The 23,164-nt window shown below is 37.1% G+C and overlaps 1 protein-coding gene across 5 annotated transcripts in view; it reads left to right on the forward strand.

The window, feature by feature from the left end:
* The window catches only part of LOC128028963 (TRAF2 and NCK-interacting protein kinase), a 66,288-nt gene that overhangs the window by 19,394 nt on the left and 23,730 nt on the right, over positions 1-23,164 (forward strand). For all 5 annotated transcript variants that reach the window (XM_052616368.1, XM_052616386.1, XM_052616392.1 and 2 more), the window contains exons 3-7: positions 14,058-14,114; positions 15,578-15,703; positions 19,790-19,900; positions 19,987-20,077; positions 21,363-21,493. In XM_052616368.1, the coding sequence (XP_052472328.1) occupies positions 14,058-14,114; positions 15,578-15,703; positions 19,790-19,900; positions 19,987-20,077; positions 21,363-21,493 (516 nt within the window). The remainder of the gene's footprint in view (positions 1-14,057; positions 14,115-15,577; positions 15,704-19,789; positions 19,901-19,986; positions 20,078-21,362; positions 21,494-23,164) is intronic.

The raw sequence follows: 23,164 nt of genomic DNA on the forward strand, positions 1-23,164 counted from the left end.
CCTTTGAAAGACTTTTCAAAATTACTCAAAATATGGCAGAAGGCCGTTTGCTGACTTAGATTTTTGTTTTAGCAGCTCAAAGGAATAACCTTGATACTTCATGTGATTTACTATACCGTATGCTTTGCACCCATGACCGTGCACTTAAAAGCCCGGTTTGCATCACAAAGACATGGGGTCTCTTTAGTGCAGTGCTAGATTGTGTGACTGGAGTCTGGACTGTCATTCTCCAAGCCGAAGTCTTATAACCTGAAAGACAGTCTTGTCTGTTAGATTTGGTTTTTCCAGTAATGATGATTTCATTATTGTCAAATGCTCATGAACCAGACGCTCAGGTTCTCATTTGCAGGAACTACAAATCATATGCTGCTGACTGATCTTTAAACGGAAAACCCAACATTTACACGTCAGCGGAAAAAGTCATCCACATCAGTACTGTCCTCCCTCATTACAGAAGTGCTAAAAATGACATTGGATATAACAACATTTTGGTTATAGTATGTACTCAGCCAGTTATGAAGTAAAAAACCCTAACTTTTCTCTGATGTAGTTTCTGTGGCTGGACGTTTTTGTTTGTTGATGTTTCTATTAAGACTGTAAGAACAACCCTGATAAAAATATGTAATGGAAGCACGCACTTCTTAGCAATCAATATGCTTTTCTGCTGTAATCTCATTACGCATTAGTGTGTTTGTTTGAGTGCATGTGTTTGTGTGTACCGTTCTGTTGAAAACAAGCGAAGCATTATGACGTGAGGCGAGTTGTTACCAGGGAAGAACACTGAACGTTATTGGCCATCAGAGCGTCTGAATTATTTCTGCGTAGAAGGGTTCAAGACTTCAAAGTGAAGTTTCCTTCTCTTTTTTTTCCCCCTTAAAGGCCAGATGGGAAGTTTGTGATACTGGATTGCAGGAAAGCTCATGCTGCTTTCTCGCATAGCAATTCAGAGTTACATCCTGGCGTCACTGTCTTTCACTGACACTATGGTGACTTTAATAAATTGCCATTTTAAGCATCAGACCATGCGCTCTTCATCATAATGCTAATCCAGGTCAAATGGATTTACATTAAAAATGCATCAGGACTGACTCTCGCTTTTGTTACATTCATTAAGATCACAAATTATCATCACTTCGTCCTTGTAGGTCAAACAACCAGAATGCTGTTGTGAATATCATGCCTTCAGCCAGAGTATAAAAGGTTTTTTGTACTGACCTTGATTAGATTATATTTTTCTCTCTAGATTCTACACTTAACCAGGCCGAGGTCGGGTCAGGCTAGCGACTGTAAGTCACGGCTCGGCTAATTGGATAATGAGTTAAACACAGGCAGGCTTCTGTAGCGCTGTATGCAGGGCTTTGTAAAGAGTGATTAATGGTGTCTCATGACTGAGATGTACAGTAAATCCTACAGTAAAAAGCTTTTTAATGGACAACGTATCGTTGTCGACAGGAATTTGTGGGAGAGATGTCAGCAAATTTGATGGAATAGAGCTTTCTGCTGCACACTAGAACACGCTGCTTTCGAATCACAGCATTCATGGCCGGGCACAAGGATCTGAGAGTGTGGGAATGGTGGGAGGAAACGGTTTGAGTTGTGAATTTTGATGTGTGTTAGCTGCCGTGTGGTATTTTTTCAATAGTTGGATGGTAGAGAGTGAAGCGATGCTATGGGAATGGAATCAGGACATGTTCCTGGCTGGACTCGAACCTGCAGTGTTTGCTTGAACACCAATAAATAAATAAAAACTGAATTTGCAAATTCAGACAAGACTGAAACTTCTCTCTTAAGTCAATCCCAGGATTCCCACAGTCACAGAAAACCTGGAAATATCAGGGTGTTTGATTTGTTTGTTTATTTATTTGATTTGATGATTTTATATATTGATTAATTTGATTCGTTGATTGATTCAATGTTTTTATTTATATTTTACAAATTTATTTTGTATTCATTTTTATTTTTCATTTGTCTGTTTGTTTTTATTTATCTTTATCTGTTTATCTTCTGATCATAAAATATTTAAATAGTGGAAAATAGTGGTAGCGCAATCTCTGTAAACGGAGTTATCTCTTATCCTGCAATCCAAAACTGCTAGAAAAGTCACGTAAATTCTCATGTGAAAGGTGTGGGAACTCTGTAATCTGTGAATTGTAGCATAGAATCTGAAAAATGATTGAAGATGTGTGTGATGCACTAACCGTCATGGCATTGAAGGTCACCTCAGATTCGATGCCCATTAACTAGGGCTGCACAATTAATCAAATTTCTAATCGCGATTACAATTATGGATGCCACTATTGCGTAATTGTTCAAAGCAGCAATTAATCGTTCAAAGTCCACTTATGTTATTCTGAATGCTTAAGATGTTTTTTTTCTTTCTAAATGTTATCTTAAGTGTTTTTGATTATTTTAGTTTTAGTATAACATTATAATACCATTCAAATTTTTACTTTTTTTATAATTAAAAGAAGAAACCAAAAAGTTTTTCAGTTAGAGTATTTTCAACTTGTTCGTCTCATAAAAAAACGTCATGCAGTTGCATCAAACAATGGTATAAACATCATTCAATGCAAATTGTGATAATTGTAGTTTATAATTGCAATTACAATTTTAAGGGAATAATCAACAATTATGATTTTTGTCATAATCGTGCAGCCCTATTATTATCCCAGTTATGTCCTGCCTCCCCCGAGGCCTTTTTAACGGTCTTGCCGTACCAGCTCTCTTATCGCCATCCAAGGTTCAATTAGCAGAACTTGATGTCAGTAACCTTCATGCCCCCTCTCCCTCCTACACTTTTGCCATCAGTATTCACCAAGCTGTCAGATAACCACCATGCCTGCAGATGATGTGACCCCTGATCGACTGATGACGCTTGTTTTTTTACTTCTGTCTCTGTTAATCTTCATCTTTGATTGGCTGTTAACACAACAGCACAACGTGTTTCAGTGTTTTCAGTTAAATTCTTTCGCAGGGAGTGGATCCTGAAAATTTACTAGAATGATTTTAACTGATAACTGGCACTGGTTTGAGAACTGCTGAGGAGGGTTTATCAGATAGTTTCCCCAAAAAGGAACATTGCCATCATTTACTTACCCACATATCATTCTAAACCCGTGTAACATACTTTCATTTGTGAAACCCAAAAGAAGGCATTTTAAAGAAATGTTTCTGCTTATTACGGTCAGGTCAAACAATTAAAGTCAGTTGGGTCTAAAAACTGGACCCCGTTGACCTTTAGAGTAGGGATGTATTTATCTTTTGTGTTCTATAGAATAAAAAATTAATACAGGTTTGGAACGACATTAGGGAAATGAGAAATTCATTTTAGTTTTTACTTCTTTTGAATTTCAGTCTGTTCCTCACATAAAGCTGTATTATTTGAACCACTTATTGTGATTATTCTCGTCTTTTTAAACTTTAGCCTGTGACATTAAAAAAATGACAGCATAAGAGGCCATTGACACAGAATGCATTTTTGCTTTTAAAAACATGACACTGGCATTAGAATGGGAAAAACATGCAAGGCCTGTGTCTTTTTATCTCATTGCATTCAATTCAGCGTTGAAGCTCACAAATTGAATTTCTTCAGTAGTGGAAGAGGAACCACTTCTTCTCTTCTTCCTATCCCTTCTCTCTCATTCAGTTTTTCTCTCTTTCCTAGGGTATGTGCTATGTAAATGTATTTCATCATTCCGGTGACCTCCTTGGACTGCCAGAGCATGTCATTGCTTTTCTCAGCCTGCCTCTCGCTCTCTCCCTCATCTGTCTGATCAGGCCTCCTCTTCCCACCTCTCTCTCCTCTCACCTGCAGACATCATGTTGGTTGTTTGACAGGCCTCCTGGCAGGGAATTGCACAGGAACCTCAGCTGCAGCCTGTCTTCCTCAGAGGCCTCTGACATGAGGTCCAGACACAGGCGCGCATAACTAAACAGTCACGCAGAGAGACAACAAAAGCTTTCCCTCTGTAAGTGGAATTCATTACCTGCCGTGCGCTCATGTCTAGTGTCTGTAAGGTTGGGAATAATGAATAATGGAGAATTCCATGACGAGGTCAAATCTGTCACTTTAGGAATTTCCTATTCACCTGCTACTTGTGTTTTTTAAAAAAAACAGTCCCTTGAAAAACATTATCTAAATCCACTTCAAATATTTCTCTAATGTCAGTGCTGAGAATGTGTATAAAGTCAGCAGATTATGTCTGGCACTGACCCTGCTGAGATATTCAGCTCCCAGCAGACCTCGAGTTTCTTTGGAATTAGCCAGGCCCTATGCTGCTCTCTGACCAGAAAAGAGGATTGAATCATGCTGTAAATAAAAGTAAACCACAATATGGTAGTGTGTGTTTCACATTGGCCATGTTGCTCTGTGCCATAGAAAGACCGAAAAGTATTTTTTTTTTTTATCTGAATATTATTTAAAAAACCCAAATAACCCTTTTCCATTTAAGAACGTTTGTCCACTGGAAAGGTTCCACGAATGTTAAAGGTTCTTCGTGGAAGTGTAGATTTCATAGCATTATGTGTGGAGCGGAGGGCATCCATCCTCTTAACACTGAGCCATCCATCACATAGGCATGATGTATAAATCCCATTTCTATTGATCCGGTCTCAGAGGATGGAGAGGGTGAAAGGTGTGGAGAATGGAAAGACTTGGATGACTGAAAGCAGAGGAAAGATCCACACAGCTGATGAGTCAACAGAGAAAGAAGAGGAGACAGACAGACAGTGACCCCCACTAAGCAGCCGTAAGCTGTTTGCGCTGCAGTTTTAATTGCCTTTTCTCTTTTTCATTAAAGCTGCCCTGCAGAGAAAGTCGAGCTGGGAAAAGTGATTTATATTTTGTTTGTGTCCGGCAGTTTTACATAATTGATTTGTTTATCCAGAGCATTGTGTCTCGTTTGGTTTGCTTATTGTTTTTCAGATATATGTAAATATATCCGTCCCCACAAATGCCTGTTTTGTCTGTGGTTCTCTTTTACTGTTGGATTCATTTTTTTTTTTTTTTTTATCTTGATGTCTCGGGATTGTGGTATGTGCTAGAGAATAACAGCCTGCATGTTTTATATATTTTGGCAGCACAGTGCAGAGCCCAGCTTTGGTCGGCTGCATATTTGTTGTTTTGGAATCAGTCCAGGAAATACCTGCCACCACCCGAGCTGGAATTCCAAATGTTCTGCTCTGCAGTCTGACCTCAGGGCACTTTTTGAGCCCTTCAGATGTGTTTTCGTTGCCCCTTTGAGCCCCTTTGATTTTCTAAATGACCCCTATATTTGGGGAGACCCCTTCTCTGCTGGACCTGTTTGTTGTTGAATATTTTTTTTTACTATTATTTTTAAGTTGTAGACACTACCATTCAAAAGCTTGGATTCAGTAAGCTATTTATACATAGCGTTGTGTGACAGTTTCACAATATTATTGTTGTTGTTACATTTTTGAAGTAAATGCAACCTTGGGTAGCATAAGAGACTACTTTGAAAAACCTTAATCACACAAGACTGTTTTAATGGTAGTATATATTTTTTACATTTTTATGAATTTTAATATATTTATTATTTGTAATATTTTTTAAGATTTAATTTGTAATGATAAAAATTATTCATTTGTATTTATTAAATAGTAATGTTTTTTTTGTTGTTGCTTTTTTTGTTTCTTCATTCAGTTATGAACCTGTTTTAATATTGGCAAATAATGGTTAATATGCAAATACATCCATGACGTGTCCTTGGAAGAACAATCCCTAATCAAGTTTGTGTGTGTCAAGGACTGGCCTTTTGAATGATGCCAAATGCCATCACTGTTTCCTCAGTGCGATCTGATTGACCGATCCTGACTGACAAGCTGTTTGTCAGTGGCTTCCTGTGCAGCAGCTTAATGTGCAGTGTCACCAGGCGGATGCTCCTGCTCTGCCGGTCTCACTGTAATTAGTTTGCATGCTTGACTGACTCGCTCCATTAACGGCAGAACAGTCTCAGCGCCCACTGAATTATTCCATCGATCCTCTTTTTGTTTTTGAATTCTCTTTTTTAAATTTCGAGCTGAACTGTCAGAAGCAAAGCAGAATAAAGGCATTATCTGCAATGAGATTATTTGCAAACCCATTATTTACAGGGTGTGAGGGAATCATTTTTCATAACTGAGTTTACAGCTTTGTGACAAATGATACTGTTTGTATCTTTTCAATACTGTATTGTCAACAACTTCCCGACTGGAGTACATCTATCACAGTTCTGTACATTGCGTTAATTATGATACAACTGGATCCGAAATGAAACCAGAGAGGGAATTCATTTCAGTCTCTCTCGCTCAATTCACTAATAATAATAATAATAATAATAATAATAATAATGTATTTAGTAGTATTATTATTTCTGTTATTATTTTTGTTATTATTTAAACTATTAGCCTATTATACAGTACCTCATGAAATATTCTGTCTAGAATAAAGGCTTTAGAGTTTTCTACACAATCCGTTTCGTCTTTTTAAAATTGTACTTGCTTTTGTAATTAAATCATAGAAAAGTAATGAAATAATAAGTAAAGATAGTAGAAGTAAATAAAAATGAGTAAAATTGATAAAAAAAATACATTCAGTGTAGTAAGTAAATATTAGTTTACTTGCAATTAATTTATATTATTAAGTAAATAGTCTAAATTAAATAACTCGAATAGTACATTTAATGAATGGGTAAATAAAAATAATTGAAGCATAAATGTTATTTATTTACTATTAAAATGTACTAAGAAAATTAAGTAAAAAGTATATGGAGTCGATTGAGTAAACAAATGAATGAATAAGTGAAAAGAGGGAAATATAGTAAATTAATTTATTAAATAATTAATTTGCTTAGCTGTTTTTTTATTTATTACTAAATATTTTAAAATGAATGAATATGTAAATAAATATTTACTTGGCTGGATTTGTTTACTTGTTTGCTAAAAGTCAAAAGTAAATCAATCAATAAATAAGCTAAAAAGTTAATTAAAGTGACTGACTGACTGAATGAATGAATGAATAATACAACTAGCTAAAGTGTTGATACATAGTCATGATAAAAAAAAAAAAAAATTAAAGCTTCCCATCTGAATTCATCAAACAGAGCTGATGATGACTTTATTATCCCACTGACCCTGTCTCGCCTCGCTATAGAAATGCTCTGCACTTCGTAGACTGTCATAGCATCGGTGATGATGAAATGACCTATCCATCAGACTGTGACCCGCTTCTGTGTCATCACCTCCACTCTCACTCCCTGCATTCATTGATTAAGTAGGTTACTTATAATATAGGATATGCTCTACACCACGTCCTGAAATCCTGCATATGTCCTGGCCAATCACGTCCCTGTGCTTCATTTGTCTGTGCGCTGCTCTGATGTACGATGGCAGAACAGGGTCTGGCTGCATGGCTGTTTGCTGTACTGATTTATGTTTCGAGATGTGCAGAGACGAGGCTGATTGTGACCTCGTAACACTGTCACTCCTCACTGAGAGGGTTGTGTGGCCTGCAGGCCAATCATTTCCATCTACCCTGCTGCTCTTTTCTCTGGTGTTTCATTTCAATTCACTGTCTCTCCTCCATCGCTGACTTCTGCTTTTTGCACTCTCCTGGGAAACAAAGTAGCCCATATTAGCAGCCAATAGCGTATTCACAGACATATACAAGCAGAAATGTACACTACCCACATTTCTGAACCATGTATGAATTTTGCTGAAAGTAAGCTCACAGTATTAGGATGTGTTTTTCAGAGCCTCTAAGTAATTCTGCTTGTTAGAAACTGTTTGTTGCACACAAACAAATGCAGTTTACAGTATGTTATTGCACGAACAAACAAATAGTACATTCCAAAAATGCTAATTCACTCTCATATTGTTACAAACCTGTTTGACATACTTTTCTGTTGTACTGGAGACAGTACAAAGAGGAAGCAGGCCTCTTAAATAAATAAATTCTAATTAAGATTGAGTTATTGGTAGGAATCACAACTCAAATTAAAGAAAGAGATGTGGTCATATCATCATCATATTAACAAAAGCATTGTTTAGTCTTGATGACATTCTTTATACTGGAACATGCATGTACTGTACCAAAACCAGACCAGGGCAGATTCTAAAATTCACAGGATCTGGTCGAGACAAACATTTATTTGTTGACTCTCTAATTAAAAGGCATTGGGACGACCACCTGGAGAACAGGAAAAAAGCCTGATTTGAGTTGAAGTAGTTGAATTTATGTTATCAGTGTTGTCAGATTTTATTGGTGATGTTGCTGAAACATATGCTTGGCTGTTTTGAAGATTTCAGGTAGTAGTGACAGGACACGTGGTTTGGGAAATCGATGGATGGTGAATTGTGCATTACCCCACTCTGCTATTCAGTGTGTTTGGGAATTCTGACCATTTTGTTTTTTACTTCGTTGTCCTTTCCAAACTTTCCTCATGTCAGTGCTTGCCTGATATATTATCCCCACAAGACACAGATTTGAGCTTTGAAGTGAATTTCAAGGCTGCCTTAAAAATTTCAAAAACCTTTTTTATTTGAGAGTTTGAAGGGGAGTAATAAGCTGTCCAGTATGAGCTCTTTCAAACTGAATATAAGATGCGCTTCGAAGCGAGAGAGAATATTTGACTTTCTCTCTGTTTGTCTTTCTCATCTGAGTGCTTTCGATTGTTTGCAGCTCAGGAGTCAAACAGCAGAGCAGCACAGAACTTTAATTTGATAAAGCGTACATTTGTCCTTCTCTTATCTAAGTGGAGAGACATGGATTGAACAGAGCAGCTCAAACACACTCCCTTCAATTGCCTAGTAGATTTAACAGAAATCTGGTACTGCAAAAATGGGCACTTCTCTTATTGGATATGTGCTGAGAAAACTTAATTTAATCCAACATAGAAAAAGAATGTGGACTATCAATGATATCAGTACAAGACTAGCTCAGCATTCTTATTCTTATTTATAAACGTATGTATATACTGTATTTGCTACTAATTTGATGTATGTATTCAATAAAAATACATGCATGTTTATTATAATGACATTAATTTAAATAAATAAATACATACATGAGTGTGCCTTAAAATCCTGCCACTGTAAGCCACTCACTGGTTTTGGAACAGACCTCATATCTGTTATTCCTATTTGGCTGGAAGATAAACACATTATCGTTCATTTACATTTTCTCCAGCACTGACTTGGATGTCAGTGTTTAAACTAACCAACGGCCGGTCTATCAAAGTGTCTGCAAACCGTCTGAACTTAATTTAGCTCAGAGCAAGCTGTGCCAACTGGCCAGCAGGGCAACGTTCCATGAACCGTGTTTATCAGCCAAGATGAGCGAAAGAGGAGCAATCAGCAGTTCGTATCCTCCGGTGGACTTGAACTGCTTACTGTAATTGTTGCTAGGCTACTGTATGGGGAGCCGCTTGCATTTTAATGGCCCTCACTGGGCTTTGTAATTGAATTGGTATGCAAAAGTGAGACAGACCCAACAGGCCCACTGTCTGATTAGAGGCTGATTGCACACTTGGAGAAAAACAAACAAACAAACACCAAAAAAAAATAAAAAAAAATTGTTGAATTATTTGCAATGGCTCTGTTTCTTGGCCTTCTTGGATGATGCATGTATCCCAAAAGGGATTGTTTGTGGCTGACGGAAAAGAGTGATTGCATTCATTAAAACTTGCCAATGGAATTTTCAGATAGTTTAATTTTATTGATTATACTTAGTGACTGAAAATTGAATGTTTTTATGTCAAATACATATAGATTGAATTATGATCAGCAGCTGAAGTGTTAGACTGAGGGCTGAAGGTCTGAATTCTATGGCAGCTTTCATTGGCCGAGGCCCGCCCATGAGGACATTTGATCGACATGTCAAACAACCAATCACAGTTTGTTTAGTTTCAGCATCACATTTCGGGGCGTGGAAATGTCGCCACAATAACAGACCGGTGAGTAAAACTCTCTGACGTATTTTAACGATTCTATGCCACAAACTTTAAATATTTGACAAACTTTTGAATATCCAGCGTTTAGTTGATCCTGATAAGCGCTCGTCGTCACAGTTGTAAACTCGGCGGCTTTCTTCTTTTTCATGAGGGGGTTTGGCGCCACAACATTTTTGTTTCCAGGCAGAACGTTAGAGAATGCGACACATGTCTCCCTGGAATCCTGGATAATTCAACCTATCCGAATAAGTATTATTATTATTTGTGCAGACCTACAATGTCAGTTTAATAGATTTTGTTTACCCATCCAGACTCTAGCCACATTCAAAGTGTTCAAACTAATTTAAAATCTGAATTTTAAAACTAGTAAAAGTGCAACAATGTGATTTAAGCTCTGAAGTCACATAAGCGCTGTAATTTTTCACCTTTTATTTTCATGACATTGAACAGTTCTCCAATGTTTGATGCTCTCACTGTTTGCTCCACTCCACCGTCAATCCCACAATCCCCTGAGCTTGCCGCTCAGCTCCCATAAAGAATAAATAAGAATATCCCACCCAGCTCTGCACCAGTGGACGTGCACAGTTAGCCAAAAGTTTTTGGATATGGTGTAACCTTCCTCTCATTTAGCTCTGAATGTTTTGACTGGCTTTCTGCCCCCCCCCTTATGTGGCACTTCAGTTCCTCGTGGAGTGTGTAGCTGATCAGCTGCTGTGAAACGACAGATTGGAGCTGGCCGGTGTGCACATTTTTACTCTACTCAGCACTGCTGCAAACACTGAATAAGCTTGTGTAAATAAACATGGGTAAGCAGCTCTATTTTCACATTTTTGCTCCGGTCTTAGTATCTATAAACTGTAAGTTGGTGCTTGCGGTTTTTAGCCACCTGAGAGGTTAAAAGTTTTCACTGGTGTTTTGGCTTTGGCGCCAATTCAAGGCCAGTCAAAAGAGTTCTCAAAGGGTCAATTTTGTCTTATCAGGAATGCTCACCTTGCACTGTGCCTCTGCAGTCATGAGGAAAAGTCACTAGTGAATTGGTTTCGGTTGGAATTGAGTAAAGAGAGACTCACAATTCTCTCCTGTGTCTCAAACACTTGGGCGATCTCATTAAACCCAGTTTTTTCTCTGAAACTGTGGGCGATTCCTGTCATCTCACCCCTGGAGCCCTTTTCTGTTGTCCTCTCTCTAACCCAAACATAAAATGTTGCAGAATAAGGCTGTGAGACTCCGTCACTGTCAAACAGTGACATTTAACTGCAGAAGTGTTCACTTGTACTATAGGCAAATTACATTTAACTGTCACTGGAACTGCAGAAATGAACTAGAAATCTCTGGCATCTCTGACTCCTAATGACACATTCAATATTGGATCTGCTACTAACTAGGAAAAACCGGGAGATTGAATGTTCATCTAACAACTCTGTAGTCAATTAGTGACTTAATCAATTTTTTCTCTAAATGCATGTTTTTTTTTTTGTTTTTTGTTTTTTTTTTTGTACGTGTTGTGCTTTAGCTGTTATTAAAAATGCAGCAAGGTTCAACTTTTCTTCTTGAAATAATGGTACATTTTATAATTTTAAGTTTCTTATAAATAACAAGTTTTAAGTATAAAAGTTATATTTACATACAGTATATTGTTTTATGTAAGTATAGATAATTGATATTTATTTTAAATATTTTAAATAAAATACTGAATATATTACAGACTTTATTATTTAAAATGACCATTTTAGATTTTCTTATAATATTGTATGTTTGTTAGCATAGTAATTATATTTACATTACTTTATATAAATATATAAAAAAAAAATTACAAATAATTTTTACAATTATATTTACACATTTTTTTACAATATATATTTGTAATACTTTTTATTTGTTCCTCAAATGTTTTCTTTATAAAAATATATGGAGTCTATACTGGTATTATAGTTATGCAGGACATATGCTGGAAGTTCATAAAAAAACTTTAATGAAAAAAAAATGGTAACCTTAATGGTAAAATTTTAACGATGAACCCACATTTATATATTCCATGTTATTCTTATTGCCTTTTTAAATGTTTGGTCTGTGGCCTTCATAGCCCAGTTTCATATGTAGGATCGGAGGAAGCAGACCCATGTGTTACGGAGCATCACAGAATGAAAACTATTCATCTTCATTGCCCTCTTTCATTCCTGCTCTGTTTACTCTGGCAGAGAGCGAGCGATTCTATTATTATTCCTGTTTGTAACCTTGTGTTGAGCGACGGCATTAGGAGCCAGAGTGCTAGAAATATCTTTAAGTATACAGCGTTCATAAGATATGTTTTTAAATCCAATAATCCTCATTCACACAGGCTATTACCACAGATCTAGGTCACAAAGAGCAATGGCTGAATGGAATTGCGATTCTAAAAGCACACACTCTGTGTTGACTTCAGGAAGCTAACATAAAATGCAATGCAGTTCAATACAGAGTCAATGTATCATATGAGGTGAGAATATTAATGTATTAGGCGGATGAAACCAGTTCTGTTAAGGTCAAGAGTTTGCAATGTTTTTGTTTAGTCAAAGATGGCATGTTCTTGAGGTTCTTGATTGAAATCAATGGCTGAACACCTGCTGATGGTAAAATAACTCCACGTTTCCATTTGGAAGAAAAGAGGATTGGATTTTTCTTTTGAATGAATGCCGAATCTAATCATGGAGGCATTGAAAAGCAGCGCCGTCTAGCCCATCTGCTGTGTGTGTGTATGTGTGTATGAAGCTGCAGTTATTTCGCTATGGTAAAGGACTGTACATGTTTGCATGAGTCAGATTTTTTCACATTAATAGTGCCTCTAAGGTGTTGTCGTCATTTATCTGACAATCTCTCTTTTGGCCTTCCAACAAATAGTCAAGGACATTCGCCTTATGTTGAATCCTGCATTCGCCTTATGTTGAATTTCTACAGAGTCTTTTCTGAATGCCTTTCCCTCTGACATTTAACTGTCAAGATATCTTCATATATAGTATCTCTGTTTACTTCCTCTAGTGCTTTGCTGTCTTGTAACATTCCAAAGAAAAAAGAAAGAATTGAAATCACAGTGCCAGCTGCCGATTGGCTGATACCGTAGGAAAGATTGCCACCACACTTGTGACCTACATCAGAAGAAGGATCTTGCAGATAAATGAGCCCAGACACTATGAATTAGTTGGAAGTTGCTACTTTTGGATGTTATTACAATATTGTGAGGATGAAGATATGTCACTTGTTCAAAGTGAAGTCTGGGTTTAACTGCGCTGACACAACTTGGACTCCAGTGAACAACACCTTCTCGTAACTCAGAAATAGGGACAGACCACCTTGTCTGTAAACCTCCATGGGATTGTGATTTGGGAATTGTACGTGCCTGTTTCACTGTAGGCCTGTGCTTATACAAATAAGCTTCTGTGGATGATTTAGTGATACTGAAAATGAGTTGCCTTATTGAGTTTCTTTAGTTTTCTTTTTTTTATTGCCATAATGTTTGAGAGCCAAATTAGCATGATTTCTGAATGGTCCTGTGATACTAAAGACTGGAGTTGATGGCTGCTGAAAATTCAGCTTTGCCATCACAAGGAAAAAAATAAAATAAAAGAACAGTTTTTTTTCCCTCTCTCACAGTATTACTGTTTTATCTGTATTCTCGATCAAATAAATGCAGCATTTTTGATAATGAAAGACCTAATTTCAAAAACATTTAAACAAAAATCTTACCAACCCTGAACTGTATTGCACCTAGTTCTGAGGTTAGTAAGAACTGACAAACAGCATACAGTACATATCAAGTCAGTGCATTCATTCTTACAGAGTTCACATATCTTTAAAAACGAAAGTATTTATCAGTGCCTTTTAATAGACCGATTTCAATTGAGCTGTACATGCCAGTCCAGCTATTTTAAGAAAGTTCTTTTCAGTGCAGGTAAGCATGTTTAAGCATGCTTTATTGTTTGTTTACTCTGCCTAGAATAGGAATATTAAATGCAATAATTATATACATAGAAGATTTAGTTTTAATTTGTTTGTTTCCCAGGCATGATGAAGCCACAATAATATTCCAAGTTTTAAGCTTTTTCCTAAGCACGACCTGTGTTTGTTTCTCTGCAGGGCCGACATGTCAAAACAGGTCAACTGGCTGCCATCAAGTGCATGGATGTCACAGGGGTGAGTTTATTTTCATCTGTACTTCAGTATTGATTTCTTATAATGCTCTGAAACTGTTGAGGTCTTTTACAGACAAGATTTCAAAGCCTCTTGAATGAGAGTCCTCTGCTCTGTGCAGGTTTATTTTAGACTGTTGATCTTATTTTTGAGGTTTTAGTATATCCCCAATGCTTAGTTTTCCCTTTTTAAGTTCTCTTCATGATAAAATATGATATCATCTTAATAACATTTCAGCATCCCTCTTTATAACCGAGCAGAAAATATAAGGTTGCAGTATTTCAGTCACGTCTGCTCATTTTAACGGCAGATTTTTCCAGTTTATCTTTATTTTTAATGCATATGTAAAATTAGCATGTAATAAGCTGTTGTAGATTTTGAAATACCATAGTGAATCAAATTCATAAGCTGTTATGATTCCACTGGCCACGGCTGGCTGTGTTTGTAATTGTACTATGGACTATAGCGGTTTCAAAACCATATCAACATAATGCCAGTGATGCACAGAAATGCGGTCTAGGTTGGCAGTACAGTTGGTTTTGAGATTTGCATAGAAGATTTGTCATAAGTTTCTACAGGTAATATAAATATTTCTAGTTATGCTAAGCTCTATTATTAAATAACGAAGCACAAATAATAGAATTATGGGCAATATAGATAAGCTGATAAAAAAGCTTATTTTCTTGATGACGGGAAAACTGATAAAAGACAAAATAAAAAATAATACAGGAAGTACTAAAATCAGTTGTTTTAAATGGTACTAAAAAGTGAATTTAGGCTTCACTACATTATAATTTACTGAATAAAAATGTATATTTTGGGACATGCTTAAGATTCAATTGAGCATGATTATTATTACTACTATTACTACTAGTATTAGTTGCTGCAGTAGATTAGTGTTAGGTAGATTAGTAGTAGTGTTTTTATAAATGAACTTAGATGATGACAAAGATCATCTAAATGTAGAAATATTGGAAATGAGCATGAACATTTACATATGTCATATTGACCAATAACAATACATTAAATCTCTGAATCTAATAGATAATAACAAATATATATATATAAAAAAGAAACCAATTAATTGGTCGAGTGATGAGGGAAGCCCAGTTATCAGGATGGGTGTTCCTAGAAATTATATGTTTGACCTGAAGTGAATGAGAGAGCAGATAAAGAGAGTTGTCATTAGCTCAAATAGCTGTATCCAGCATGCTCTTAAAAAGAGCTCATTGAGTTGGGTGGCTTGAGGGGCTCTCAGAGGGACACTCCAGTCAGGATGTAATTCTTGGGACCAAGAGCTAATAGTGTGCTCTCTGCCCTCCTTTCTCTCATCTACTTCACGTAAAAGCACCTGCATCTGTAAGTGGGCCACTAGCCCTTATTATAGGTCACTAGAGTGGTCCCACATGCCTCAAGCTTTACTTCAGAGATTAGTGAGATATCCCATGATTCCTTGCTCTTGACAGGAGGAAGATGAGGAGATCAAAGCGGAGATCAACATGCTGAAGAAATACTCTCACCACAGGAACATTGCCACCTTCTATGGTGCCTTCATTAAAAAGAACCGTATCGGTGTGGACGACCAGCTGTGGGTGAGTACCATGTCCCACAGTGCCAGAGGAGATAGAGAGAGTATATCTATCTGTGCTTCAAACTCACTGCACTGTGTATATGTGGTCTTTTGTGGGCCCATGGGGAAGTATATGATAAATGGTCCTTGAATGAACATTGATGAACAGAATTCATAGAACTGTTGTCTCGCCTACAGACTTGTTGTCATGGAGAGTTAATGGAGCTCTGTGCTCTGAAAAGTTAAGGACTTTGGAAATGTTATGAAGCCTTTTTATAAAAGTTGGAATAACAGAATGGGTCTATTTTTATGTACTCTTCACAGTGTTTCTGCTGAGTTGGGCACTGGAATGTAGTGGCTGACCAATATAGGTTTTTCAAAACCCAAACCCAGTATTTAGAGATAAGGGTGGCCTATAAAGATATAATGATGATATAGTACTATAAATCGCTTGATCTCAACCAGGGAACCGGGTATCACTACATACATATGTTTTTTTTTTTCTTCATTTATTTTATTTTATTATTATGATGTAATTTACAATTTAAAAAAAAATATGGAAAAAAAAAACATACAGGTCTTCAAATTTTTGGTGTCACAAAATTAATTATAATAAGCTCTCAGCTTTTGTTAATAAAGCGGTATAATAATTAGCAGCTTTGTCATAATTACAGCAGAAATACAGAAATAATATAACAACTATGGACCTTTCAAATATTGTGTTGGACAATTGATGGGCCTTCGATTTAAAGAGATTATATTGAGAGCCACTGTTATAAATAATAAATAATACTTACTGTATAAAATAGTAATAATCCAGTTCAAATATGTTTGATTTTCCTAATGCATAGGTCTATTACCATTTAAACCACTATTTGTCAAAATTCTAACCGAAATTGAGTCTATAGAATGTGATCTTACTTACGAAAGACTGATTTGTCTGCTCTTTGCCCAGATTTGGGGAAAACTTGGGTGGGAAAATGTATATCAGATCAATTATTTTTAAAACTTGGAAGTCATTTTCACAGTTCCAGTGATTACTGTATTTGTCTTGATAGTGTTAGCCTACACTCTCAGACTCTCAGAACTCACTGGGGCGGTACCCTTTCAAAAGGTACTAATATGTAGTTTTAAAGTAATGTACCTGTAATGTACTAATATGCACCAACATAGAGCCATTTAGCTTTTGGAACTTAGAGTACCACCCCAGTGATAGATGTTTATCTTTTTATCTTTCTGTATAATGAAGTAAGTACGGATCTCACTAATAAGTCAAGAGAGGGCATTCTTTATGTGTGCTGTCTAGACATATTCTTTCACTCCATCTTTACTTGACTTTTCTTGTCCATATTTTCCTCAACCTACCTACTCTTTCCTTCCACTCCCCTTCTATTCCTCAGCTGAACGACAGGACAGGTCTGATAGTGGCAGGGTAATTTGTGTTGTTTATCAGCGGCTGCAGGGACACACAAGGACACGTGCTGTAGTTTAAGCACTCCACCAATAAAGATAGACATCGGAGGAAATTAAGTGCGTTTGTGACGCATCTCAGTGCTGAGTGACAGCTCTTGAATGGGCAGACCTTCCAGATGTAGGGTGACATTCCCTCTGCTGTAAGACTCGAGGGCCACAAACCTCTTCAGCATTCCCTCTGACCTGCCAATCAAAAGCCCAAAGACATAGAGATTGGGAAAGAAGCTTTTTGCATGATCAAGTGATCACGATCAAACCACATTCAATTTTGGTCCTGCTCCCTGGCACTCAAAGCTTCAGAGCTGCTCTTGCATAAGCACTTTATATTTTACGATTGCTCACACCGACTTGCTAGCACCAACTTAACACAGCAATTAGTGCCGTGGACTCTAAATTAAACTTGAAGCCTATAAATTACTCCTTCAGTTTTGTCCTAGTGCATAAAGATTAGTTTGCAGCACATTGCACTTTCTTTTCAGTCTGTTGAAAAGGACATAGAGGCAATGAAAGCTTGCCCTTTAAAACAAGACCAGCTTTCACCAGCGTGTAATTTTCACATTTCTTTGGGTTGGTTTTTGCTGGACTGAGTGTTAGAGCTACTTTTCAAACAGCAAGGTTGAATAAAAATGGCTTGTTGGTTAACATAGACGTTAGGTTGGCCGTTTCATGGTGTGGTGAAATGGTAACTGGTTTACTGTTATATAGAACAAACAAAAATGTGTAATTGAAGTAATTCAGTTGATAAAATAAACATTTTTGGTACTTTTGAATATATATTTACATATTGGTGAGGTATCAGCATCCCCAGCATGAGGTCATTGAGTTTTGATACTGTTGAGATCTATGTTGCTGTGAAAATGCCTAAACATCACGCAGTCCTACTGTATGATGCACTTCTCTGTCTAGGACACGCATTGGTGCTGAATCACAGCCTACGATTAAGTGTGATAGTCTGTGAAAATGAGTCAGCGTCTTAAAATAGAGAAGCAAAACACAGCCTTATCGGCAGTGTTCAATGATCTCATTCTTCCTCCTTTATGGCATCCCAGACAGAAGGTTTCTCATGATTCATAGAGTATTAAAGAGGTCAAGCAGCACATGATGTTTTGACGTGTGTTGTTGTGGTTTTGTATCTGGTAAATGGATTTTAATTTGTTTAGACCTCAGATGTCCTTACCCAGTGCATTTGTCCATATAAGGGATTTCCTGGGTCTCGCTTGTGAAACAGACATTAAAGTACATGCGTGTTATGGTTAGGGATAACCCTGCTCCATAAAGCTCACGTCGTCTAATTTTGGGTAAAATAGAAAAATACTTTGTAACGTGAGTAGTTTGTAACTTGAGTAGTTTTTCAGCAAAATACTTTTTAACTCTTACTTGAAACATTTACTTGTACTTGTTAATGATTCCTTAATTAGCAATACTTTTACTTAAGTAAAATTCCTTAGTACTCTTTCCACCACTAGTGTTTAAAACATAGGTGTTTCTCAGAACAACTTTTCATGTAGTTATTTGTCTGTTGTCCTTTTCATGAGAACAAATCCTTTTTTCTCTATCTGTAAGAGTTCATTGCCTCCACCCAGGAACACAAATGGGCAAAGATTAATGGACTGCTTAACTAACATGCTCCTTTTGTATTATGAGCATACCTTTATTACCTTATACTTCTGAAGAATTACCCTTCCCCTTAGTACAAAAAATCTTAACAGCTAAAGAAAGGAAATGAACTTTGACTTCAATTCATCTTACCAAGGATGTGTGACAGACACTTGAGTTTAAGTTTTCACTCCTTGTTGTTTAGTTCTGCTTGGGTAGGTTTTGTAGGCTTTTTTCATTTTGTGTTTTTATTTTGTTTTGTTGAACACTTCTAGATTTATATAAGACATGCACTACTAGATTTATAATCAGTTGAATCTTAAATGACATTCACATCAGATATTAAAGTGAAAATCCCACGTGATCTCTTGTGTTTGCCAGCAAGTTTCATTCTTGAAGCCAAATCAGGTCCAATTAAAGCCTGAGTGATGTGGTCTCTTAAACACTGCACGTCTTTGGTCTGATAGACATGGACCGGTGGGAGAGGAGGGGATCAGATCTTCAGTGCATGACGATGGTGACAGGCCTTCCCTCTTGTCTGCTTCATTTATCCCAGCATCCACTTGCATATTAATGGACAGCTCCCACTCTCTCTCTCTCTCTCTCTCTCTCTCTCTCTCTCTCTCTCTCTCAGCCTGCAGATGAGCAGTGCTCAAAGATTTATGTCCTCCATTTGGATGTCCCTACTTGGGTGTTTGTGTTGAATGCTGCAATATTTATCATGTTTTTAATGATCTGTGAGACTTTCTTCTCTGTCTTAATATATAATAAAATCAACCCAGTGCTTAATGGGAAATAATCCCACGAATCCCATGAAATAGTAACAGGCTGATTAAAGTAGACGAGTCCTATTGTGATGTTTGTGTGTTTGGGTTTTGTTTGTGAGTGTTTGCGGTTCAAATGAGGTGTTGCAAATGGGAGGTGGGTGTAAAATGGGGATAAATGGGCCAGCTGCACAGATATGAGATTCGGGGGGTTAAGAGTTGTTGACCGGACAATTGAGATTTGCAGGAGTTGACTTGCATTGTCTCCTCTACAGCTGGTGATGGAGTTCTGTGGCGCAGGCTCAGTGACAGACCTGATCAAGAACACCAAGGGCAACTCGCTGAGGGAAGACTGGACTGCCTACATTAGCAGAGAGATCCTCAAGGTAATGGTTACAACCTAGTAACAACCTAGTTTGTGAATTAAGGATTCCTTTTTTTCTCTGCTAATTCATGTTTGTCGCTCTTTCAGGGACTCAGTCATCTCCACCAACACAAAGTCATCCACAGAGACATCAAAGGACAGAATGTGCTGCTAACAGAGAACGCGGACGTCAAACTAGGTAAGAGTACAGGATTGGAAAACTTTGTATAGCATTTACGGGCCTCGCTGTGACTGTGCAAAGAAGGTTTCAAAGCAAAGGAATGTGAAAGAAGCACGGCCCAGCAATGCTAATGTTCTGTTGCCCTTTAGCAGTGCCCCTTAAAGGCTCAGTGAGGAAATTAGCATTGGCTGTGAGACAGAGTAGACTGGATCAGAGGTAAATCAATTAGCCTGTGTGGGGAAAATAATTGATCATCTTTTAGTTGACAGTGCTGCTCTAACTTCATAAGTGCTGTATGCTGAAGGCTGGATGTTAAAGTTTTTTGATTGTGCTTTCAAAACAAATCGTTTCTTTTCTCTGTCTCTCTCTGCCTTGAGAACATTTGTTTTTATCTGATCTCATTACATCTCTGTGTTTAGTGTGAGGAGAGGCCAATTACCTGAAAGCACAGGAACTCGCATATCAGCACACCTGTTTGACTAACTAAATGTTTTACATTTTCATTTCAGAGTGTCTAGTTAAACTAGCTTCTTATGTTATTCAGATTCTTTACAGAAGAAGCTAGACGGCTTGCAAGGCACTAACTAAAAACTGCAGCAGCTGTTGATTTTTTTCTTCAATGTGGTGCTGTAACATTGTGTAAACGTATTGAACTTCCAGTGAGAAGCTGTTGGTCTACACTAAATGCTAAATTATGCATTAAATGCCAAATATTTTGATTGGCTGTGATAGGGTGATGGACCATTTTGGACCGGTGAAATTCCACTGTGGGCGGGCCCACTCACATAAAGTTGTGGTAACCTTAGTGAAATTTTACAGACAAAAAAGCATTGATGCTCATGTCTGCGAATTGAAACGACTCCTTTAACATATCTATCCATCCCCTGGAATGTGAATTTTAGCAGGGGAACCCCGCCTAAAAAAAATTTTGAATAGCAATTGGGTGGGATTTCTTGTGCAAACCTTGCAACCCTGCAAAAAGGTCCTTTGTCAGTAGTATAGCGATAAAGCACTACTCATACAGAATTCACTTGCTGTTGGTCAACACAGCAATTTTTTGTTTTGTTTTGGGTAATACATTTATTTAGCTGAACAATCAGTTTGTTTTTAAATAACAGTACAGTTTATTAAATACACTGTACTTCTATCCCTCACAGCCTTGTTTTCCTGTTAAATATTAAATATGGTGTTACCCTGACTAGTCCTTACAGTTAGTCCCACCTGTCTTACCTCTGTAGCTCTCAACATTTGCTTAACACTGATCCGACTGCTTTCCTCTTCATCTGTTTCATCTCAACCCCAGTGGACTTCGGTGTGAGTGCACAGCTGGACCGCACCGTGAGCCGCAGGAACACTTTCATCGGCACTCCTTATTGGATGGCACCAGAGGTCATCGCCTGTGATGAGAATCCTGATGCTACGTATGACTTTAAGGTGAGCTCTCCATATTCAGAAATGCATAATCTGTTACATACGATACGCTGTTCTTGAAGTGATAATCAAGTGTCTCACATTATCAGAAAACATTCATATACATGAATTAGTTTGAATGTTGCTGTTCTGCTGCAGCCAATGAAAATGCTGCTCTAAAACAGCAAACAACAGAGCACTTTCATTTCAAATTGGTCTGCAGTGATTTAGCCGAGAGGAGAATATTGATAATGACTCCTCGGTTTACTCAATACACATGTGAGTATATGCAATAAAAATCTAATAAACTCGCCTCTGTAACAATTTAGTCACCATTATCCACAAATCACTCACGCTAATACAGTGATCCGTGCTGTGGCTGGCAGCACTGATAATGTCACTATAACAGCAAGAAATATTGCCCTGTTTCTTTTTAGCATTAAGCTGTAGTCTGTTTCAATGCATGTTTAAAAATTCATCCCTGGTTTAACTCAACTCAAGGCTCACACAAGTAAAGAAATAGTCATTTTATTGCAGTATGAAATCTAATCTGTGTGCAGTGGTTTTACTGTTATATTGGCATATCAAATTGCCTGCATGTCATAGGCATAATGCTCAGCACCAACGATAAAAGCCTATGATGTATTCTGTTCTGTTCTTTTTCCTTTTCCTCTCTGAACGGACTTTCGAGCAGTTTAAGTTAAATATATGAGCTGTTTTATTTTTGTTCATTTTATTTTGTCAGATCTCATCCATCTCATCATATTTGAGATGGAGAGGAAATGCAAAATGTGGCACATCTAAATAGTATGTTTTCTTTAAAATTAGATTATAATTGACATATTTTTTTGAATTATTATTACTGCAATTTATTTTGTTTAGTTTGTTTTTATCACCACATCTGAATAAGATTTTTATTTATTTTTTATTAGAAATGTGACATTCTGTCTGATTTTATTTAAGTGATTGTAGTCAAGAAGGTCAAGACCAGTGAGGTTTTTAAGGGGAATACGGACATTTGATGTGTGTTTAAAGTTAGTTACTTTTCATGCTAGGTTAATTTTGTGTTAGAAAATAATTTAGTAAATATGAATCTAATTTTTTTTTTTTTTTTTTTTTTTTTTTATCTAATGCTAAAAAAGTCATATGACACCAGTTTCATCACTGCCTTGGAATAAAAGAGAGCATCAGTAGTGCGAGCCTATCTTTTCTCTGACAGATTACATGGGGGTGAAGTCTTAAGGAAACGATCACTCATCTTTATGTTTTGAAATGTAATGCAGACAAATGATAAACAGATTTCGTTAGAATCCATCAGACCGTTTTGTTTTTTTAGTGACAGCAGTTCCAGAGAAACTGTCAGGCAGCCAGACTTCCATGGAAGAGAAGCAAAAGCTTGCCACACCGGTTTTTTGTTATGTACCTGTGGTTATGTTTGCCTGTAAAGAAAAACAACAAAGAAGTGAATCTGGTTTGATGAGGACTGCTTTAGATAAACTGATATCCCAGCATCTGAATAAATGAATTAGCTCTTGCGAATAGTTAATGTACCCACACCTGTGAACAGGATCAGGAATTAATCAGTGCACTGGGCAAAAAATGTCTTTTGCAATGTTACTTTGAAAAATATATATATTCAGTAATTTTCTATTGGGGATATCTTGCGAGTTTGGTATAGCCTCCTCCAACATGATA

The sequence above is a fragment of the Carassius gibelio genome, chromosome A2 (genome assembly GCF_023724105.1).
Source record: "Carassius gibelio isolate Cgi1373 ecotype wild population from Czech Republic chromosome A2, carGib1.2-hapl.c, whole genome shotgun sequence".
NCBI lineage: Eukaryota > Metazoa > Chordata > Actinopteri > Cypriniformes > Cyprinidae > Carassius > Carassius gibelio.